The 18,281-nt window shown below is 46.5% G+C and overlaps 1 protein-coding gene across 1 annotated transcript in view; it reads left to right on the top strand.

Annotated features, from left to right (window-relative positions):
• Positions 1–2,379: 2,379 nt before the first annotated feature.
• Positions 2,380–18,281, top strand: part of ASZ1 (ankyrin repeat, SAM and basic leucine zipper domain containing 1) — a 131,416-nt gene continuing 115,514 nt past the window's right edge. Inside the window, exons 1-2 of the mRNA XM_040413708.1 lie at positions 2,380–2,475; positions 15,039–15,123. Coding sequence (XP_040269642.1) covers positions 2,380–2,475; positions 15,039–15,123 — 181 coding nt within the window. The remainder of the gene's footprint in view (positions 2,476–15,038; positions 15,124–18,281) is intronic.

Below are 18,281 nucleotides of genomic sequence, written 5' to 3'. Positions count from 1 at the left end.
ATCTCCTATGTGGTGAACGCCGTAACAGAAAAAACAAACAAAAAAACTGCGCGATTCGTGGTATCGAATGGTATCAAATATTGCAATACTTTTTTATGGTATCGAAATCGAATCTAAATTTTGGTATCGTGACAACCCTAGTCTTGACCCCTTCCAAACATCCGCTGTACATGTACCGCAGATGTCAGGTCTTTAAAGGCTATGTACACCCTTGGGGTAAAATTTTTTTGATTATTGCATTATCCTCATTATGAGGTAAAAATAATTTTTTTATTTGGTCTTTATTAAAAAAAATATGGAGTCATTTTATCTGTACATGGCTGAGATGCTGTAATAGAGGGATCTTAATTTTCTGACTCTTCCATCAGTTGGGGAGCTGATGGGCTCCTTATCTCTGACATTACAAACACTCATTATATCTCAGCTCTTATCTTACTGGTAATAATGTGGCTTACATAAGTGTTTATGACCTCTCAGTAAATTACAGATAAGGGTCCATTCACACGTCCGCAACTGTTTTGCAGTCCGCAAATTTCGGATCCCTAAAACACGGACACCAGCCATGTGCGTTCCGCATTTTGCAGACTGCACATGGACGGCACTATAATAGAAATGCCTTTTCTTGTCCGTGGCTGCGGACAAGAATAGGACATGTTCTATTTTTTTGTGGGGCCGCAGATCCCCCAAAGGTGTACATAGCCTTTAAAGATGGTGCCTGCTCAGGAACTGAGCAGGTGCCATAGCCACCAAGTGCATACTGTTTTAAACAAAGTCCTTGATTAGCAATCAATTGTGACCACGGCATTTGATTGGTCAATTAGTGGAGTGCTGCGCTCCTGGAGACCAAATGGCTAACCTGCGATGAGATCATGGATGGTGTTCAGTTGCTATGTCAGCATTGGTCCTTTTGAAGCTTTAGAGGCTTGATAGGAACGTAGTGAATCTCCCATAGGCTACAATTGTGAACGGTAATTGGTATTGGTATCGCTGTGTCCCAGAATGCTTTTCTTACAGTGAACGGCATAACGGAAAAAAATCTAAATAGCCGATTTGCTAGTTTTTGGTAGCTTCACCTCCCTTATAAAACTCAATGAAAGGACATAAATATTAAAAAGTTATGGGGGCTGCAACCCGGTAAATATTCAGAGAATTGGCACGGATAAAAACCACAGATACCGGTCATCTGTGTTTTGCGGAATAGAACTTCCTGCCCAGTATAGAACAGTCCTATCCTTTTCCGTTAAACAGACAAGAATAGGACATGTTCTATTTTTTTGCAGGTGCCACGGAACGGACATACGGATACGGACAGCACGTGGTGTGCTGTCCGCATCATTTGTGGCCCCATGAAAATGAATGGGTCCGCATCTGACCCCCCAAAAAAAGCAGTTCAGATATGGAAAAAAATACGGTGCGCATGAGCCCAAAGGGTGTGGCTTTACTGAGATCAAGGGAGCAGGCCCGTGTATTGCCCAAGTATCGCAGTTTAAGGGCTCGTGCACATGGCCGTTGCCCGCCTGTATTGCGGCCCGCAATACATTGGCACCGGCCGTGTGCATCCCGCATCGCGGACCCATTCACTTCAATGGGTCCGCAATCTGGGAGATGCGGAACGGAGGCACGGATCGGAAGCCCAGGGAAGCACTATGGATTGCAGACCGTAGGATGCGGATCGTGGACCCCATTCAAGTGAATGGGTCCACGATCCACATGTGGCTGCCCCACGGTCATTGCGGACCGTTCGTGGGCATGAGGCCTAACATGAATGGGGATGTTGTGCAACTTGCATGTTTGCTGCAACCGCAACATGTGAACTGCAAAAAGTCCAACGCTGCTGCGATTCCATTCATTCCTATGGCTACACTACAATACTTGGATGTGACCCCCGGGTGCGTGACATGTGTTGCACCCAAAAACTCTGTGTAACCGTACCCGAAAGGTGCATTAACACGAAATGATTGTGACTACGCATTCAAAGCCACATCAAATACAGAGGCAAAACTGCTGACGGTTCCACCGCAAACCGCCACAGTTGGGCCTTGCTTTGCCTGTTTTAAGTGGACTCTAACAAAATGGAGGTGACTAATGTGGTGTTCCTGAAAGACATAAATTTGATCAAAAGAGTCCCTCAGGGCATATATACACCTTTGCATGGGCTTACCAGTAGGAATCCATTATATTTGGATTATAACCGGTATAAAGATAATAGAGACATAAGGGTGTGATTGGCCGCACGGACTATGCATCTAGAGACTGCCTGCAGCAGCAGTGGGAGCCAGTGCGCGTCACGTGTGGCATTAGCCGCCGCCAGGGGGCGCAATTCTAATTGTATGACGAGAAAAGAACGTCAGCGGTGGAAAATCTGAAGACGCTGAGAAGATGGCGGCGAGGAGGCATCATGCGGTCCCCGGGGGCGGAGAGGACAGTGACAGTGACGATTCGTGGAGCTTTGACAGCCATCAGGAGACGAGCAAGGTACATAGCCAGTGTCGTCTCCCGCCTGTGTACTGCAGCAGAGGTCTGGATGTTGGCACTGGTATGGTCCGCCCTCCAGGGTTGTGTTCACATGCTGAGGATTTAGGTGCGGATTCTGCACCTAAATCCTTGCCAAAGCCACTGTTCTCTGCATCCAGTGCAATTAAGTGGTGTATTTTATACCCCATTCATACGATTATGTTCATAGGTTTTTGTCTGCGTCATGGAAAAAGTAAATGAGCAAAAATAATGACCGTGTGGCGGATTCTGCACAGGGAGCCGCGGATGAGGCCTATTGAATGATAATGGGACTAATCCTCGGGCAGATCTAGCGCACGTTCAGAACAAACCGGACAACACATGGGTTACTTACCTGACGGATCCAGCGCCGCTGCAGTGGTGACATCACGAGAACACATGAGTGCCGCAGCCAATCACTGTCCTCAGCATAGCACTGAAGAAGCCAGTGATTGGCTTTGTGTAGATGTGATGTCACCGCCGCAGCCAGGTAAAGTAATTTAGCAGTAAGGCTAGGGCTACACGACGACAATAAGTCGCAACTACACTGCAACATGTGTCGCGCTACAATTTTTATAATAGTGTATGGTGTCGGGCTGGGACATACTGAGACGCGACAGTCGCAGAAAAATCCTTCTTGGATGGATTTTTTGCTACTCTCGTGTCACAGCATGTCCCAGTGCGACACCATACACTAGCATTATAAAAATTGTCGCGTGACACATGTCGTCGTGTAGCCCTAGCCTAATACCCAGAGTTGGTCAGTGATTGTGAGCCCAAACCAGGGGTGGATCGAAACGCAGAACAGGTGCAGATCTCTCCATTACACCTTATGTCTTTGTAGCCTCCACCTCTGGTTTTGGCTCACAATCCCTGATGTAAAACACAGACTAAAATACTGACGTGTGAATAAGGCCTTAGGCCTCATGCACACGACCATTGTGTGTTTTGCAGTCCGCAAACTGCGCATCCGCAAAACATGGATACCGGCCGTGTGCGTTCCGCAATCTGCGGACTGCACATGGCCGCAACCATAATAGAAAATGCCTATTCTTGTCTGCGATTGTGGACAAGACTAGGGCAAGCTCTATCTGGAATGGAACCACGGATGCGGACAGCACGCATCTTTTGCGGCCCCATTGAAATGAATGATTCCACATGAGGACTCATTCATACAGCCCTTATGCCTTATTTCTGTATAGCCTTCACTCCTGGTTTTGGCTCACAATTAGTGTTGAGCGAATCGTTCGAAGCAGAATTTGGTCTGAAGTTTAGAAAAACTTTGATTCGCAAGGAATCTGACTCTCCTTGCGCTTATTATCAATTTTTCCTAAAATAAAAATCTATTTTTCCTAAAATGTCAGCTGCATATGTTTCAAAGTGAAAGTAAGGAGCCCGAGAACTCAAGATCACCCATAATACCGTGCGGCCAGCCACTCTGCAGATAGCCATCCCCTATATAAAACCCTCATCCTGTGCGGTCTCCGCCATTGTCCTGTGAGCTCAGCATAGGGAGAGATGTGTCAAGTGCTCATGTGCTAGGGACAGTGTTCCTGAAAACGACTAATAGAAGAATATTGGAGAGGGAGAGTGCAGGGAGACTTATTCTGCGTCAGTTTTATTTATTTATTCCTACATTTACTTATTCTTACATCAGCTGAAAACTAAGGTATATAATTCAATACCAATAAGATGGAAGCCTTTATTATTCCAGTGCCAGCATGCCAACTAATACCATCTAGTCTGCACCCTTAGGGGGCCAGGTCTTAAAGGGATTCTGTCACCAGGTTTCACCCCTGTCAGCTAAGCATATGCTGATGTTCAGGGCCTCATCAGGATTCCTAATGTGGGCTTCTAAATGTGATGCCTTATTTTGCTAAAAAACAGGTTTTACTAACCTGTCACTCAAAGAAATAAGGTGCCCAAAGGGATGTCAAGGGATGCAAGGTGCCCGCCGCACCCACCGCCGTTCGTGCCCAGCGCCGCCTTTACAGACTTCTGCACCGCCTCCTAATCCTCTGTGCCGCCTCTCGTGCTCCCTCCCTCCTCCTGCTGTAAGATATCGCGCGTGCGCACAGGGCTCTGAGAGGCTGGCGCCAGAGTGCAGGTCATACCTGGGTTGAGCGAAGTGCCAGCGCATGCGCACTTCGCTTTAAGAAGCCAAATCGAGAAGTCCGCACGGGCGCATCAGGCAGAGCCCTGTGCGCACGCGCAAGATCTTACAGCAGGAGGAGGGGGGATGGAGGGAGAGCAAGAGGCGGCACAGAGGATTAGGAGGCGGTGCAGAAGTCTGGAAAGGCGGCGCTGGGCACGAACGGCGGTGGGTGCGGCCGGCACCTTGCATCCCTTGACATCCCCTTGGGCACCTTATTTCTTTGAGTGACAGGTTAGTAAAACCAGTTTTTTAGCAAAATAAGGCTACGGATCACATTTAGAAGCCCACATTAGGAATCGTGATGAGGCCCTGAACATCAGCATATGTTTAGCTGACAGGGGTGAAACCTGGTGACAGAATCCCTTTAATGATGACCTCCATCTCCATGTGCTAGAAAAGTAAGCAAGATACAGAGAGAGGAGGAGCTAGATGTTCCTGATGACAAATTCTCATCGATATTAGATGATGTGGAAAAGGAGGAAAAGCAGATGGCAGAAGAAGGGCTCCTACCTGTAGGGCAAGAGAGCGCTGGGGTTGGAGAAGTGGGTATGCCAGAGCTGATTAATATTCTGTCAAATAACCTGTAGGAGATTGCAGACCAGAACAGCAATCATTTTCATATTGTGTCCCCGCCTAGGCAGCCAAACCCCATACCAGCAATGGCCCCTGTGCGGCCATTAAAGAGGACCTTTCATCTGGCAAAAATTGTGAACTAAGTGCCCAGGGTTCTCACTGCACTTACTATTATCCCTGGGCGCCGCTCCGTTCTCCCGCTATGTCCTCCGGTATGTTCGGTCACTTGGTTATAGTAGGCGGAGACTTAGGGGACTTGGTTATAGTAGGAGGAGACTGCCCTTGTTCTCCCAGGCTGTGAGCTCTGCGCTGTGATTGGCCAGCGCTACAGCCTAGGAGAAGGAGACGCCCAGCAGAACAAGGGCAGACTCCGCCTACTATAACCAAGTCCCCGAACATACCGGAGGTCATAGCGGGAGAACGGAGCGGCGTCCGGGGATAATAGTAAGTGCAGTGAGATCCCCGGGCGCCGCTGTACAGATCATGACACTTAGTTCACCATTTTTCGCCAGATGAAAGGTCCTCTTTAACCCCTTAAGGACACATGATGTATCGGTACGGCATGTTTCCCGAGTCCTTAAGGACACATGACGTACCGGTACGTCATGTGTTGTTCCGATCACTGCCGCCCGGCCGGCTGTGATCGGAACAAGGTGCCTGCTCAAATCATTGAGCAGGCACCTCGGCTAAATGCGCGGGGGGGTCCCGTGACCCCCCCCCATGTCCGCGATCGCAACAAACCGCAGGTCAATTCAGACCTGCGGTTTGTTGCGACTTCTGCAGTTTCTGCGATCAGAAACTTTAGTGTGGCAAAAATATATATTTATCACCCCCCCTGCACCTCTGAATGATTTTAGCCCGGTGGGAGGTGCAGGGGGGGTGGTGGGGGCGGTGCGGGAGGCGGGCGGTGCGGCAGGCGGGATCGCGATCCCCCGCCCGCCTCCCATTGAATAATCGTTGGTGTAGAGTGGGTATACCAGGGTGCCAGCACATTGCTGGCACCCTGGTATAAACGGCTGACATCGGTGATGCGATGTCAGCCGTTTAACCCTTTCCATACAGCGGTCCGTACGGACCGCTGTATGGAAAAAGTTAACAGTAAGAGGGAGCTCCCTCCCTCTCCGATCGGGGGGCTGCTGTGCCTTTGCAGCCCCCCGATGGAGAGGGAGAGAGCCCCCAGACAGCCCCCCGCAGCCCCGTGCTCACCCTTCCCCGTCTGCGAAGTTCTGAGCAGACGGGGAAGGTTCCCATGGCAACAGGACGCCTGCTCAGGCGTCCTGCTGTCCATGGTGCTGAACAGATCTGTGCTAAAAGCATAGATCTGTTCAGTGTAAGTAAAATACAGTGCAGTACCCTATTTTGTACTGTACTGTATTATGCAGACATCAGACCCACTGGATCTTCAAGAACCAAGTAGGTCTGGGTACAAAAAAAAGTGAAAAAAAAAGTAAAAATCAAAAAACACATTTATCACTGATTAAAAATTAAAAAAATAAAATTCCCTACACATGTTTGGTATCGCCGCGTCTGTAACGACCTGATCTATAAAACGGTCATGTTACTTTACCCGAACGGTGAACGCCATAAAAAATAAAAAACTATGATGAAATGGAAATTTTGCCCACCTTACTTCCCAAAAAAAGGTAATAAAAGTGATCAAAAAAGTCGCATGTACGCCAAAATTGTACCAATCAAACCGTCATCTCATCCCGCAAAAAATGAGACCCTACTTAAGATAATCGCCCAAAAACTGAAAAAACTATGGCTCTTAGACTATGGAAACACTAAAACATCATTTTTTTTGGTTTCAAAAATGAAATCATTGTGTAAAACTTACATAAATAAAAAAAAGTATACATATTAGGTATCGCCGCGTCCGTATCGACTGACTCTATAAAAATATCACATGACCTAACCCCTCAGATGACCACCGTAAAAAAATAAAAATAAAAACGGTGTAAAAAAAGCAATTTTTTTTGTCATCTTACGTCACAAAAAGTGTAATAGCAAGCGATCAAAAAGTCATATTCACCCCAAAATAGTGCCAATCAAACCGCCATCTCATCCCGCAAAAAATGAGACCCTACTTAAGATAATCGCCCAAAAACTGAAAAAACTATGGCTCTCAGACTATGGAGACACTAAAACTTTTTTTTGTTTTAAAAATGAAATCATTGGGTAAAACTTACATAAATTAAAAAAATTGAATACATATTGGGTATCGCCGCGTCCGTGACAACCTGCTCTATAAAATTACCACATGATCTAACCTGTCAGATGAATGTTGTAAATAACAAAAAAAAAAAACGGTGCCAAAACAGCTATTTCTTGTTACCTTGCCGCACAAAAAGTGTAATATAGAGTAACCAAAAATCATATGTACCCTAAACTAGTACCAACAAAACTGCCACCCTATCCCGTAGTTTCTAAAATGGGGTCACTTTTCTGGAGTTTCTACTCTAGGGGTGCATCAGGGGGGCTTCAAATGGGACATGGTGTCAAAAAACCAGTCCAGCAAAATCTGCCTTCCAAAAACCGTATGGCATTCCTTTCCTTCTGCGCCCTGCCGTGTGCCCGTACAGCGGTTTACGACCACATATGGGGTGTTTCAGTAAACTACAGAATCAGGGCCATAAATAATGAGTTTTGTTTGGCTGTTAACCCTTGCTTTGTAACTGGAAAAAAAATATTAAAATGGAAAATCTGCCAAAAAAGTGAAATTTTGAAATTGTATCTCTATTTTCCATTAAATCTTGTGCAACACCTAAAGGGTTAACAACGTTTGTAAAATCAGTTTTGAATACCTTGAGGGGTGTAGTTTCTTAGATGGGGTCACTTTTATGGAGTTTCTACTCTAGGGGTGCATCAGGGGGCTTCAAATAGGACATGGTGTCAAAAAAACAGTCCAGCAAAATCTGCCTTCCAAAAACCAAACGGCGCACCTTTCACTCTACGCCCCGCTGTGTGGCCGTACAGTAGTTTACGGCCACATATTGGGTGTTTCTGTAAACGGCAGAGTCAGAGCAATAAAGATACAGTCTTGTTTGGCTGTTAACCCTTGCTTTGTTAGTGGAAAAAATGGGTTAAAATGGAAAATTAGGCAAAAAAATGAAATTCTCAAATTTTATCCCCATTTGCCAATAGCTCTTGTGCAACACCTAAAGGGTTAACGGAGTTTGTCAAATCAGTTTTGAATACCTTGAGGGGTGTAGTTTATAGAATGGGGTCATTTTTGGGTGGTTTCTATTATGTAAGCCTCGCAAAGTGACTTCAGAGCTGTAGTGGTCCCTAAAAATTGGGTTTTTGTAAATTTCAGAAAAATTTCAAGATTTGCTTCTAAGCCTTGTAACATCCCCAAAAAATAAAATATCATTCCCAAAATAATTCAAACATGAAGTAGACATATGGGGAATGTGAAGTCATCACAATTTTTGGGGGTATTACTATGTATTACAGAAGTAGAGAAACTGAAACTTTGATATTTGCTAATTTTTCAAAATTTTTGGTAAATTAGGTATTTTTTTATGCAAAAAAAAAAATTTGTTTTGACTTCATTTTACCAGTGTCATGAAGTACAATATGTGACGAAAAAACAATCTCAGAATGGCCTGGATAAGTCAAAGCGTTTTAAAGTTATCACCACTTAAAGTGACACTGGTCAGATTTGCAAAAAAATGGCCTGGTCCTTAAGGTGAAATAAGTAGGGGTGCACCGAAATTCCGGCAGCCGAAAATATCGGCCGAAAATGCACCTAATCCACTTCGGCCGATATTGTTACATATCGGCCGAAAATATGGGGTGTGGGATTTGTCACCCACCATCTGCGGGCGGGCGGTTTACTTTGTCACTGCATCTTTATTTTACCTTACAATCGTGAGGCTCCAGTAACTAACAACTCTGCAGGCAGAGCGGAGGCCGGCGTAACGTCACTTACTCACGTGACGCGCCTGCTCCGCCTCCTTCATTCATAAAGTGGGCGGAGCAGGTGCGTCACGTGAGTAAGTGACGTTACGCCGCCCTCCGCTCTGCCTGCAGAGTTGTTACTGGAGCGTGACGATTGTAAGGTAAAATAAAGATGCAGTGAGTGATGCTGTGAGCAGCAGGGCCGGGGCTGTTATGGGTAGGGGGATCGGTCTATGGCACTGCTATGGGGAGGGGGGATCTGTGCACTGTTATGGGGAAAGGGATCTGTGCACTGTTATGGGGAAAGGGATCTGTGCACTGTTATGGGGAAAGGGATCTGTGCACTGTTATGGGCATAACAGTGCACAGATCCCTTTCCCCATAACAGTGCACAGATCCCCTTTCCATAACAGAGCCACCCACAGATCCCCCTCTCCATAACAGCGCCACCCACAGATCCCCCTCTCCATAACAGCGCCACCCACAGATCCCCCTCTCCATAACAGCGCCACCCACAGATCCCCCTCTCCATAACAGCGCCACCCACAGATCCCCCTCTCCATAACAGCGCCACCCACAGATCCCCCTCTCCATAACAGCGCCACCCACAGATCCCCCTCTCCATAACAGCGCCACCCACAGATCCCCCTCTCCATAACAGCGCCACCCACAGATCCCCCTCTCCATAACAGCGCCACCCACAGATCCCCCTCTCCATAACAGCGCCACCCACAGATCCCCCCTCTCCATAACAGCGCCACCCACAGATCCCCCTCTCCATAACAGCGCCACCCACAGATGAATTTCATTCATGAAAAAGAATTATTAATAAAATCATTAAAAAAAAAGTATTTTAAAAGTATTTGGGCAAAAAGGCAGTTTCGGTTTTCGGTCAAGGGCATCCTGAAGTTTCGGTTTCGGACCAGAATTTTCATTTCGGTGCACCCCTAGAAATAAGGCTGTGTCCTTAAGGGGTTAACAATGAAGACAGACTATACAGTGCGGCCTTGGGTCTTGATCCGTCTCGGAGGCCTCACAAATGTTCTCCGTGCATTGGGGACCGCAAATTGCGGCCCCAGTGCACGGAACGGAACACATACGTTCGTGTGCATGAGCCCGTAGACTGCAGCTTTCACGCAGTCGGTGATTGTGAGCCAAAACCAGGAGGCTGCACAGAACTAAGGTATAAGAAGATCTGCGCAAGTTTTGGCTCCACAAAACACGGATACCGGCCCATGTGCGTTAAGCAATTTGCGGACCGCACATGCCGCGGCTATCATAGAAAATGAAGGTAGAAAAATAGCCATTGACATCCTGGAGTGCTGCTGGCTATTTTTCTACCTTTAGCTTATTGGACCTAGGTGCTGGTCCACACCAGCCGGACGTGCACCCCTTGTTCACACAGTGTGCTGCTTCCTCATCTTTCCAAGGTATCATAGAAAATGCCTATTCTTGTGCGCAATTGCAGACAAGATTAGGACATGTTCTATATCTTTTTTTTTTGCGGGGCCACGGCACGGTGTGCAGTCCGCATCTTTTGCGGCCCCATAGAAATGAATGGTTCAGCACCCTTCCGGAACGGATGCGGACTCATTCATACGTTGGTGTGAATGTAGCCTTTGGCTCGCAATCACTGATGGAAATCGCTGACTGAGCACTGAGGCCTAGTTCACAGAGGCGGTGATTGTGAGCCAAAGCCAGAAGTGGAGCCTACACAGTGCAATATAAGGTGCAATGAAAAGATTTTCTCCTGTTCTGTGTTTAGACCCGCATCAGGTTTTACTTTATTAGACATAAATATAAGAATGATTTTTTTTATATAGAACATTGTTTATCTTCACAATATATTCAATATTGTACCAAAATCACAGAAAGTGACAATCTGATTGGTAGATATTGTATCGGAAAAAATCAAGAACTATGAATAGGGTGGCCAGACGTCCGGTTTTCAGGCTCCCTGTCCTCCATCCGGCGCAGTGCCTGGACGGACACAGGGATGTCCTCCTTTTCAGTGGCTCACGCTCAGACAGCAGCATTGTGCTGTCTGAGCGTGAGCTGCAGCAACTGACCGAGGCTTCTCTTACCCCCAGTCAGTCACTAGAGCCGCAGATATGGCTCCCTGTGGATGACTGAGGGGGAGAGAAGCACCCCGGCTGCCCCTGCTCACCTTCCAATCACAAAGTTCTTCCCTCTCCTCCCCCGTGTTTTTCCAGCCGACGGTGGGGGCGTGGCTTCACTGGTACGGGGGCGTGGCTTCGTGAGGTTTGGAGGCGTGGTTTTGATTGTGGGAGTGGTTTGGGGTGTTGTGGGTGTGGTTTGGGTCAGTCCGGCTTTCTAGGGTGAAGCCAGTGGCCACCCTAACTATGAATCAAACAATAAAACTGAAATACGATCACAATACAGGTGTTTTATGTTTTAGCGGTCACTCTGAATAATAAGAGCTGCTAATCCAGATATTCCTTGCTAATTGGAATTAGAGAATTGGTTTTGTTGGCGGGCTGACGTCTTCTCATACATACTTGTTTTGTTAATCACTTCGATAATGTGTGGGCTGTCCACCTTTTATCAGTCTTTTCACTGATGGAAGTCATTGACCAAGACACTGAAGTGTGAACTCGGCCTGACTGTGTGAAATCGGCCTTATTTAGCAGTAATACCCAGTATCCATGGTGGTCTAGAGTGAGTAGAGGTTAAAATCCAACATCTCTGGGAGTCTACGATCGGTGTTTGGTTAACGTCTGGGCTAGTGAAGTGGTTATTGGAGGTGGCAGGAGAATATATTTATCTAGCTCCAAATTTCCTTTCCGACTCCGATCAGCTGTTTGAAGAGGCCGCTGCACTCACTGTGGTCTCCTCACAGCTCTCCCAGCACAGCGCCGTACATTGTATAGTGGCAGTGCTTGGTATTGCAGCTCAGCCCTGTTAACTTGAATGGGACTGAGCTGCACCTAGGCCACATGACTGATGTAGTGATGTCACTGCCCTAGGAAGAGGCCCATGCACTGATCGGATCCCCCGCTGATCTGGCATTGATAAACTATCCTGAGGATAGGCCATCAATATCAACTTCCCAGATAAACCCTTTAAATCATACAATTCTGACGGCCTGCCCCAGCCACTAGTGGGCGCTCAATGTATGGGATATGTATGTATATGTGCATACATATTATTGTGTAACTGGTAGTCATTACATGCGGTCCCACCCAAAGCATTTCTAAGCAGCCTATGAAGCAGACATGCTATTAGTAAGGGAGCACGTCACCTTGCAGGTCGCGACCACATTCACTGTCATAGGGTGTACCATGACATTGTGACATTACGTCTCACTACTGTCTGTGCGTGAGTGGCCTTAACCTACTGGTGCATTCGTATGACTTTATCTTCCGTCCACATCCACAACACGGATTAGATGCGGACCCATTCATGTCAGTAGAGGTGCAAAAGTTGTGTTCGGCACATCGTGTGCTGTTCACATCCGTAAGTTTGTTCTGCACCCCAGAAAAAAAAATAGAACATGTCCTATTCTTGTCTGTTTTGCGGGCAAGAATACGCATATCTAACATAGGGTGGAATGTGCGGGACCACAAAATGTGAGACGCACACAGATGATATCCGTGTTTTGCAGACCACAAAATAGTCGTATGAATGGGGACTTCCTGCTAAACATGAAAGTGTTACTTTACATTGTCCCCGAATCTTTATATGCTCTAATTGTGTAATCTGGCGGCTATTTGTCAGCCATGTTGGCTCTCAAGGGGCCACTGGTATCTGTCAGCAGTTAAAAGCAACCAATCAGATTACACCTTTCATTTTCCAAAGGAACTGTCCAAAATGAAAGGTGGAATCTGATTGGTTGCTATGGGCAACTAAGCCAGTTCTACTTTACACCAGTTTAATAAATGACCCCCAATAGTTATATTTCTTGTATTTATATGATATAACAAGCGCTGCTGGTAAGTGAAGTTTAAAGGGGTTTTCCGAGACCCAGTGGGACCCATCACACCACTCTGACTAATCATATCTTGCCTGCAGAAGAAAGTTTCCAGTATACATACCGTCTCAAAGTTGCATGGTTCAGCCACTCTGAAGCCGGTCACGTCATGCTCCTGTTTGGAAAATGCTACATCCACCAACATCGCGTCCTTTACTCAGTTTCTGGTCTGGTCTGTGATTGGGGACCTCATTTCAGCAGCCCAGGAATGGGGAGGTGCTGTGTACTGGGCCCAAACTAGTTGTCACCCTGGCGCCTGCACAGATGAGGTGGATTCAGTAGTAGGGTTGGCCAATGTCAAAAATATTCCCAAGTTAACGATATTAAGAAATTTATCATGATAACAATATATATTGTGATAAATTCTCATTTAGGAGGAAAAACACTCAAAATGTACTCTTGTTTCCTTGTTGCCCCCATACATCGTAATGTCTCCTTGATGAATCCATACAGTGCACAGTAATATCTCCATGTTGCCCCACCAATACCAGGGTCTCCCCCCCCCCTCCGTTCTTATGGAGCGGCAGGTCAGGTTCATTCTCTATGGGAGCGCTGGAGATAGCAGCGATCGACTCTTTGGCGCTCCCATAGGGAATGGGACATTATAGCAGAAAAAAACATTGGATCCAGCACTGGAGTATTTTTTTAGTTGATCGTTCCTTTATTTTCTGTGAAAATCCCAATACCATCCTCTGATGTCAACCGTCTACGCATTTCGAACCGTGCGGTTCTTACTCATGACCGCACGGTTCGAAACGTGTAGACGTTGTTTGACATCATAGGATGGTATTGATGCTGCATGTATTTTTTTTCATTGAAAATAAAGGAACGATCAACTCAAAAATACTCCAGTGCTGGATCCAATGTTTCCTTGTTAAAAGTACCGAGGTCTTACCTGTGATTTCCGTGTGCACGAAGGAGAAACAATCCAGGATGGAGAAGCAGGTGGGCTGGATTATTTTATTATTATTCTATCAGAAAACCCTGATGAATGGGTTGTTCAGAGTGTGCCCATCATAGGTGCACGTTGTCAAAAAGGGCACCTTGGCATCATAAACATGCCTTTAAGTCAAATAAAACATTGGGGGGTCATTTACTAAAGACTGGCGCTTCCCATATCGGTCTTAGTAAATATCCCGCTAGTGGAAGATCCAACACCTCTTAATAAATTTTTCGCGTCCTCCGCTGTTCGTGCGCCAGAACTGAAATCTGCTCTGTGCAATTTATTTTAAAACTGGCAAAACCTAATTCTTTTACAAAAAAAAATAAAAAATAGAAATCATGTGAGTAAGAAACCAGCTTCCGCTTCCTTACATACTCCCGTGGCTATAATCACTGATCTGTGTCTCGTCCCGTACCATGACAACATATCATACAGCAGCTCTGATGGATATGACATTGGCGGATGAAGGCGTGTTACGTGACTTAATTTTGGGAATTGAGTCAGCACAACCTGTATATAGGTGCAGATCACTATGGCGAAATACATATACAAACGGAGAATACAAATGTGATCGCACTCTATATCCAGCATTCTGCCCTGCCTCCATGCTGGATGAGACATTGGTGTACATTTTGGCCAAAGCGTAATAAGCCACTCACCGCGTCAAGGTCGCCTCATTTGAGTGGTCCCTATCACTAGTTCCTACCTGTTCATGGGCCATGACAGCCACACAAAATCCAGGGAATGCAGGTCAGCGTGCACGCCAAGCACACTTGTTACGTGACTTGGTTTCAGAGCGGCCGATCAGCGCAACTTAAAGACTGAGTTTATTGGAAGCTTTCTTTTGCCGGCAAGTTATAAATAAGGAGGGTTGGTGGGTCCTGGAAAACCCTCTTACTAGCTACATTTATGATGTTTTTACTATGCTCTTCGAAACTAACTGTTACTGTTAATTTTATTTACTGGAACCCAATACAAAGTTGGACATTGAAAGCAGTGAAGAATCTCTTAAGAATGCTCTCACTTCAGGAAATGTGAAGTTAGTTGAAAATCTCCTGGATTCAGGTACATATATAATGCCATCTGGAAGTAAAAACGACGCTGAATGACCTGAACCACAAATCCATTTGATAACCACTTTCTAATAATTTGTCAGAAGAGCATTAAAGGGAATCTGACAGCAGAATCTCCCTCTTGGCACAATGCCATGTAGCGCTAGCTCAGCTGAATGTAATGACACCCTTCTGTGCTTCATTCTGGAGAAAATGCATATACAGATGAGCAGTTAAAGGGGTTTTCCGAGACTGATGACTAATCCTCTGAATAGATCAGCTGTTCGAGAAGGCCCCGGCGCACTGCCGCCTTCTTGCAGCTTATCAAACACAGCGCCGTACATTATATAGTGGCTGTGCTTGGTATGGTATTCACTTGAATGGGACTGAGCTGTACCTAGGCCATGTGACCGATAAATGTCATGTCACTGGCCTAGACTAAGCTGTGAGAAGGCGACATTGCTCACTTGTGCGCTGGTACCTCCTCAAGCAGCTGAATGCCTGGGGTCCCAAGTGTAAGTATCCCCACCAATCAGATACTGATGATCAATTCAGTTAAAAAGTCTCGGAAAACCTCTAAGTGCCCTAAGAGCAGAGCCGAACCACTCCCCTTGCTCCTCCTGCTTCCTTTGCCAGCCCCTCCCTGTCCTTGTTAATTGACAGTCAGGTCAGGTCAGTGAGGAAGTCGGAGGAGCAGGGGTGCACAGTTTAGGCTGATTCTATGTGCACTGAACTACAAATTTGCATATGGATTACATGCATAGGTCTCTAACCCCTGAAGACGCCGGTTTACGGCGAAACATGTCGGGGGGGGGGGGGGGGGGGGGCAGCGTGAGGCTTCAATTTTAATACAGTGCATGTTGCAGCCCTAATCAGCACAAGGGGAATTGAAACACTGAACTCACACTATACTGGCAGCGCGCAGCCAGCCAAGTAGTAGTGATTTGTACCCTGCACCAAGAAAGGTGGCGGTGTAAAACCCTATAGCAAATTGAATAGATGAGTAAGGACTGCGATGCACTGGAATTTTAATATCTAGTTAAGTTAGAAGTAATACTATTAGAAGCATATCAATAAAAGTTAAGTATTAGGTATATGAGTAGGTGCTGGATTAATAGGTGTAAATCAGTCCTCAGGACATTAGTAATTATTGTTTTTGTGTAAAAACACTGCATCCAGTACTAAGGGAAAGTTTAGTTTTGTTGTTTCTCCATCTCTTACCCCCAAATTATCTACATACATATACAGTACAGACCAAAAGTTTGGACACACCTTCTCATTCAAAGAGTTTTCTTTATTTTCATGACTATGAAAATTGTAGATTCACACTGAAGGCATCCAAACTATGAATTAACACATGTGGAATTATATACATAACAAACAAGTGTGAAACAACTGAAAATATGTCATATTCTAGGTTCTTCAAAGTAGCCACCTTTTGCTTTGATTACTGCTTTGCACACTCTTGGCATTCTCTTGATGAGCTTCAAGAGGTAGTCCCCTGAAATGGTTTTCACTTCACAGGTGTGCCCTGTCAGGTTTAATAAGTGGGATTTCTTGCCTTATAAATGGGGTTGGGACCATCGGTGGCGTTGAGGAGAAGTCAGGTGGATACACAGCTGATAGTCCTACTGAATAGACTGTTAGAATTGGTATTATGGCAAGAAAAAAGCAGCTAAGTAAAGAAAAACGAGTGGCCATCATTACTTTAAGAAATGAAGGTCAGTCAGTCAGCCGAAAAATTGGGAAAACTTTGAAAGTAAGGGCTATTTGACCATGAAGGAGAGTGATGGGGTGCTGCGCCAGATGACCTGGCCTCCACAGTCACCGGACCTGAACCCAATCGAGATGGTTTGGGGTGAGCTGGACCGCAGAGTGAAGGCAAAAGGGCCAACAAGTGCTAAGCATCTCTGGGAACTCCTTCAAGACTGTTGGAAGACCATTTCAGGGGACAACCTCTTGAAGCTCATCAAGAGAATGCCAAGAGTGTGCAAAGCAGTAATCAAAGCAAAAGGTGGCTACTTTGAAGAACCTAGAATATGACATATTTTCAGTTGTTTCACACTTGTTTGTTATGTATATAATTCCACATGTGTTAATTCATAATTTTGATGCCTTCATAGTCATGAAAATAAAGAAAACTCTTGGAATGAGAAGGTGTGTCCAAACTTTTGGTCTGTACTAGGGCTGCACGATATGGGAATTTTGTGCGATTGCGATTAGGGCCCTAAAAATTGCGATAACGATATGCGATGCGATATTTTAAGGGAATTGTGCTAGAGGTCTATTTGCTTGGATTTTCCCATATGAGCCGCTGACGCGGCTGGGTATGGCACTGTTATGGGGGATCTGTGGATGGTGCTGTTATGCGGGGGATCTGTGGATGACGCTGTTATGCGGGGGATCTGTGGATGGCTCTGTTATGCGGGGGATCTGTGGATGGCGCTGTTATGCGGGGGATCTGTGGATGGCGCTGTTATGCGGGGGATCTGTGGATGGCGCTGTTATGCGGGGGATCTGTGGAGGGCGCTGTTATGCGGGGGATCTGTGGAGGGCGCTGTTATGCGGGGGATCTGTGGAGGGCGCTGTTATGCGGGGGATCTGTGGAGGGCGCTGTTATGCGGGGGATCTGTGGAGGGCGCTGTTATGCGGGGGATCTGTGGAGGGCGCTGTTATGCGGGGGATCTGTGGAGGGCGCTGTTATGCGGGGGATCTGTGGAGGGCGCTGTTATGCGGGGGATCTGTGGAGGGCGCTGTTATGCGGGGGATCTGTGGAGGGCGCTGTTATGCGGGGGATCTGTGGAGGGCGCTGTTATGCGGGGGATCTGTGGAGGGCGCTGTTATGCGGGGGATCTGTGGAGGGCGCTGTTATGCGGGGGATCTGTGGAGGGCGCTGTTATGCGGGGGATCTGTGGAGGGCGCTGTTATGCTGGTCCCCCTCATGGCCCTATGTGTCCCCTCATGTGTCCTAAACTGCGCACATAACTCAGCCTCTGTACTTTCACTATGAATGCACTGCAGCGAGCGAGCCGGCCGGTGTGTGACTGACGTCACTGTCACGCTCCTCCCACTTAATTCAGGAAGCAGGAGCGTGACTAAGTGACGTCAGTCACGCGCCGGCCTGCTCGCTCGCTGCAGTGCATTCATCGTGAAAGTAAGTACAGAGGCTGG

The sequence above is a fragment of the Bufo bufo genome, chromosome 1 (assembly GCF_905171765.1).
Source record: "Bufo bufo chromosome 1, aBufBuf1.1, whole genome shotgun sequence".
Classification (NCBI taxonomy): domain Eukaryota; kingdom Metazoa; phylum Chordata; class Amphibia; order Anura; family Bufonidae; genus Bufo; species Bufo bufo.
The sequence above is the reverse complement of the archived record's forward strand: the minus strand, read 5'-3'. Positions and strand labels throughout refer to the sequence as shown.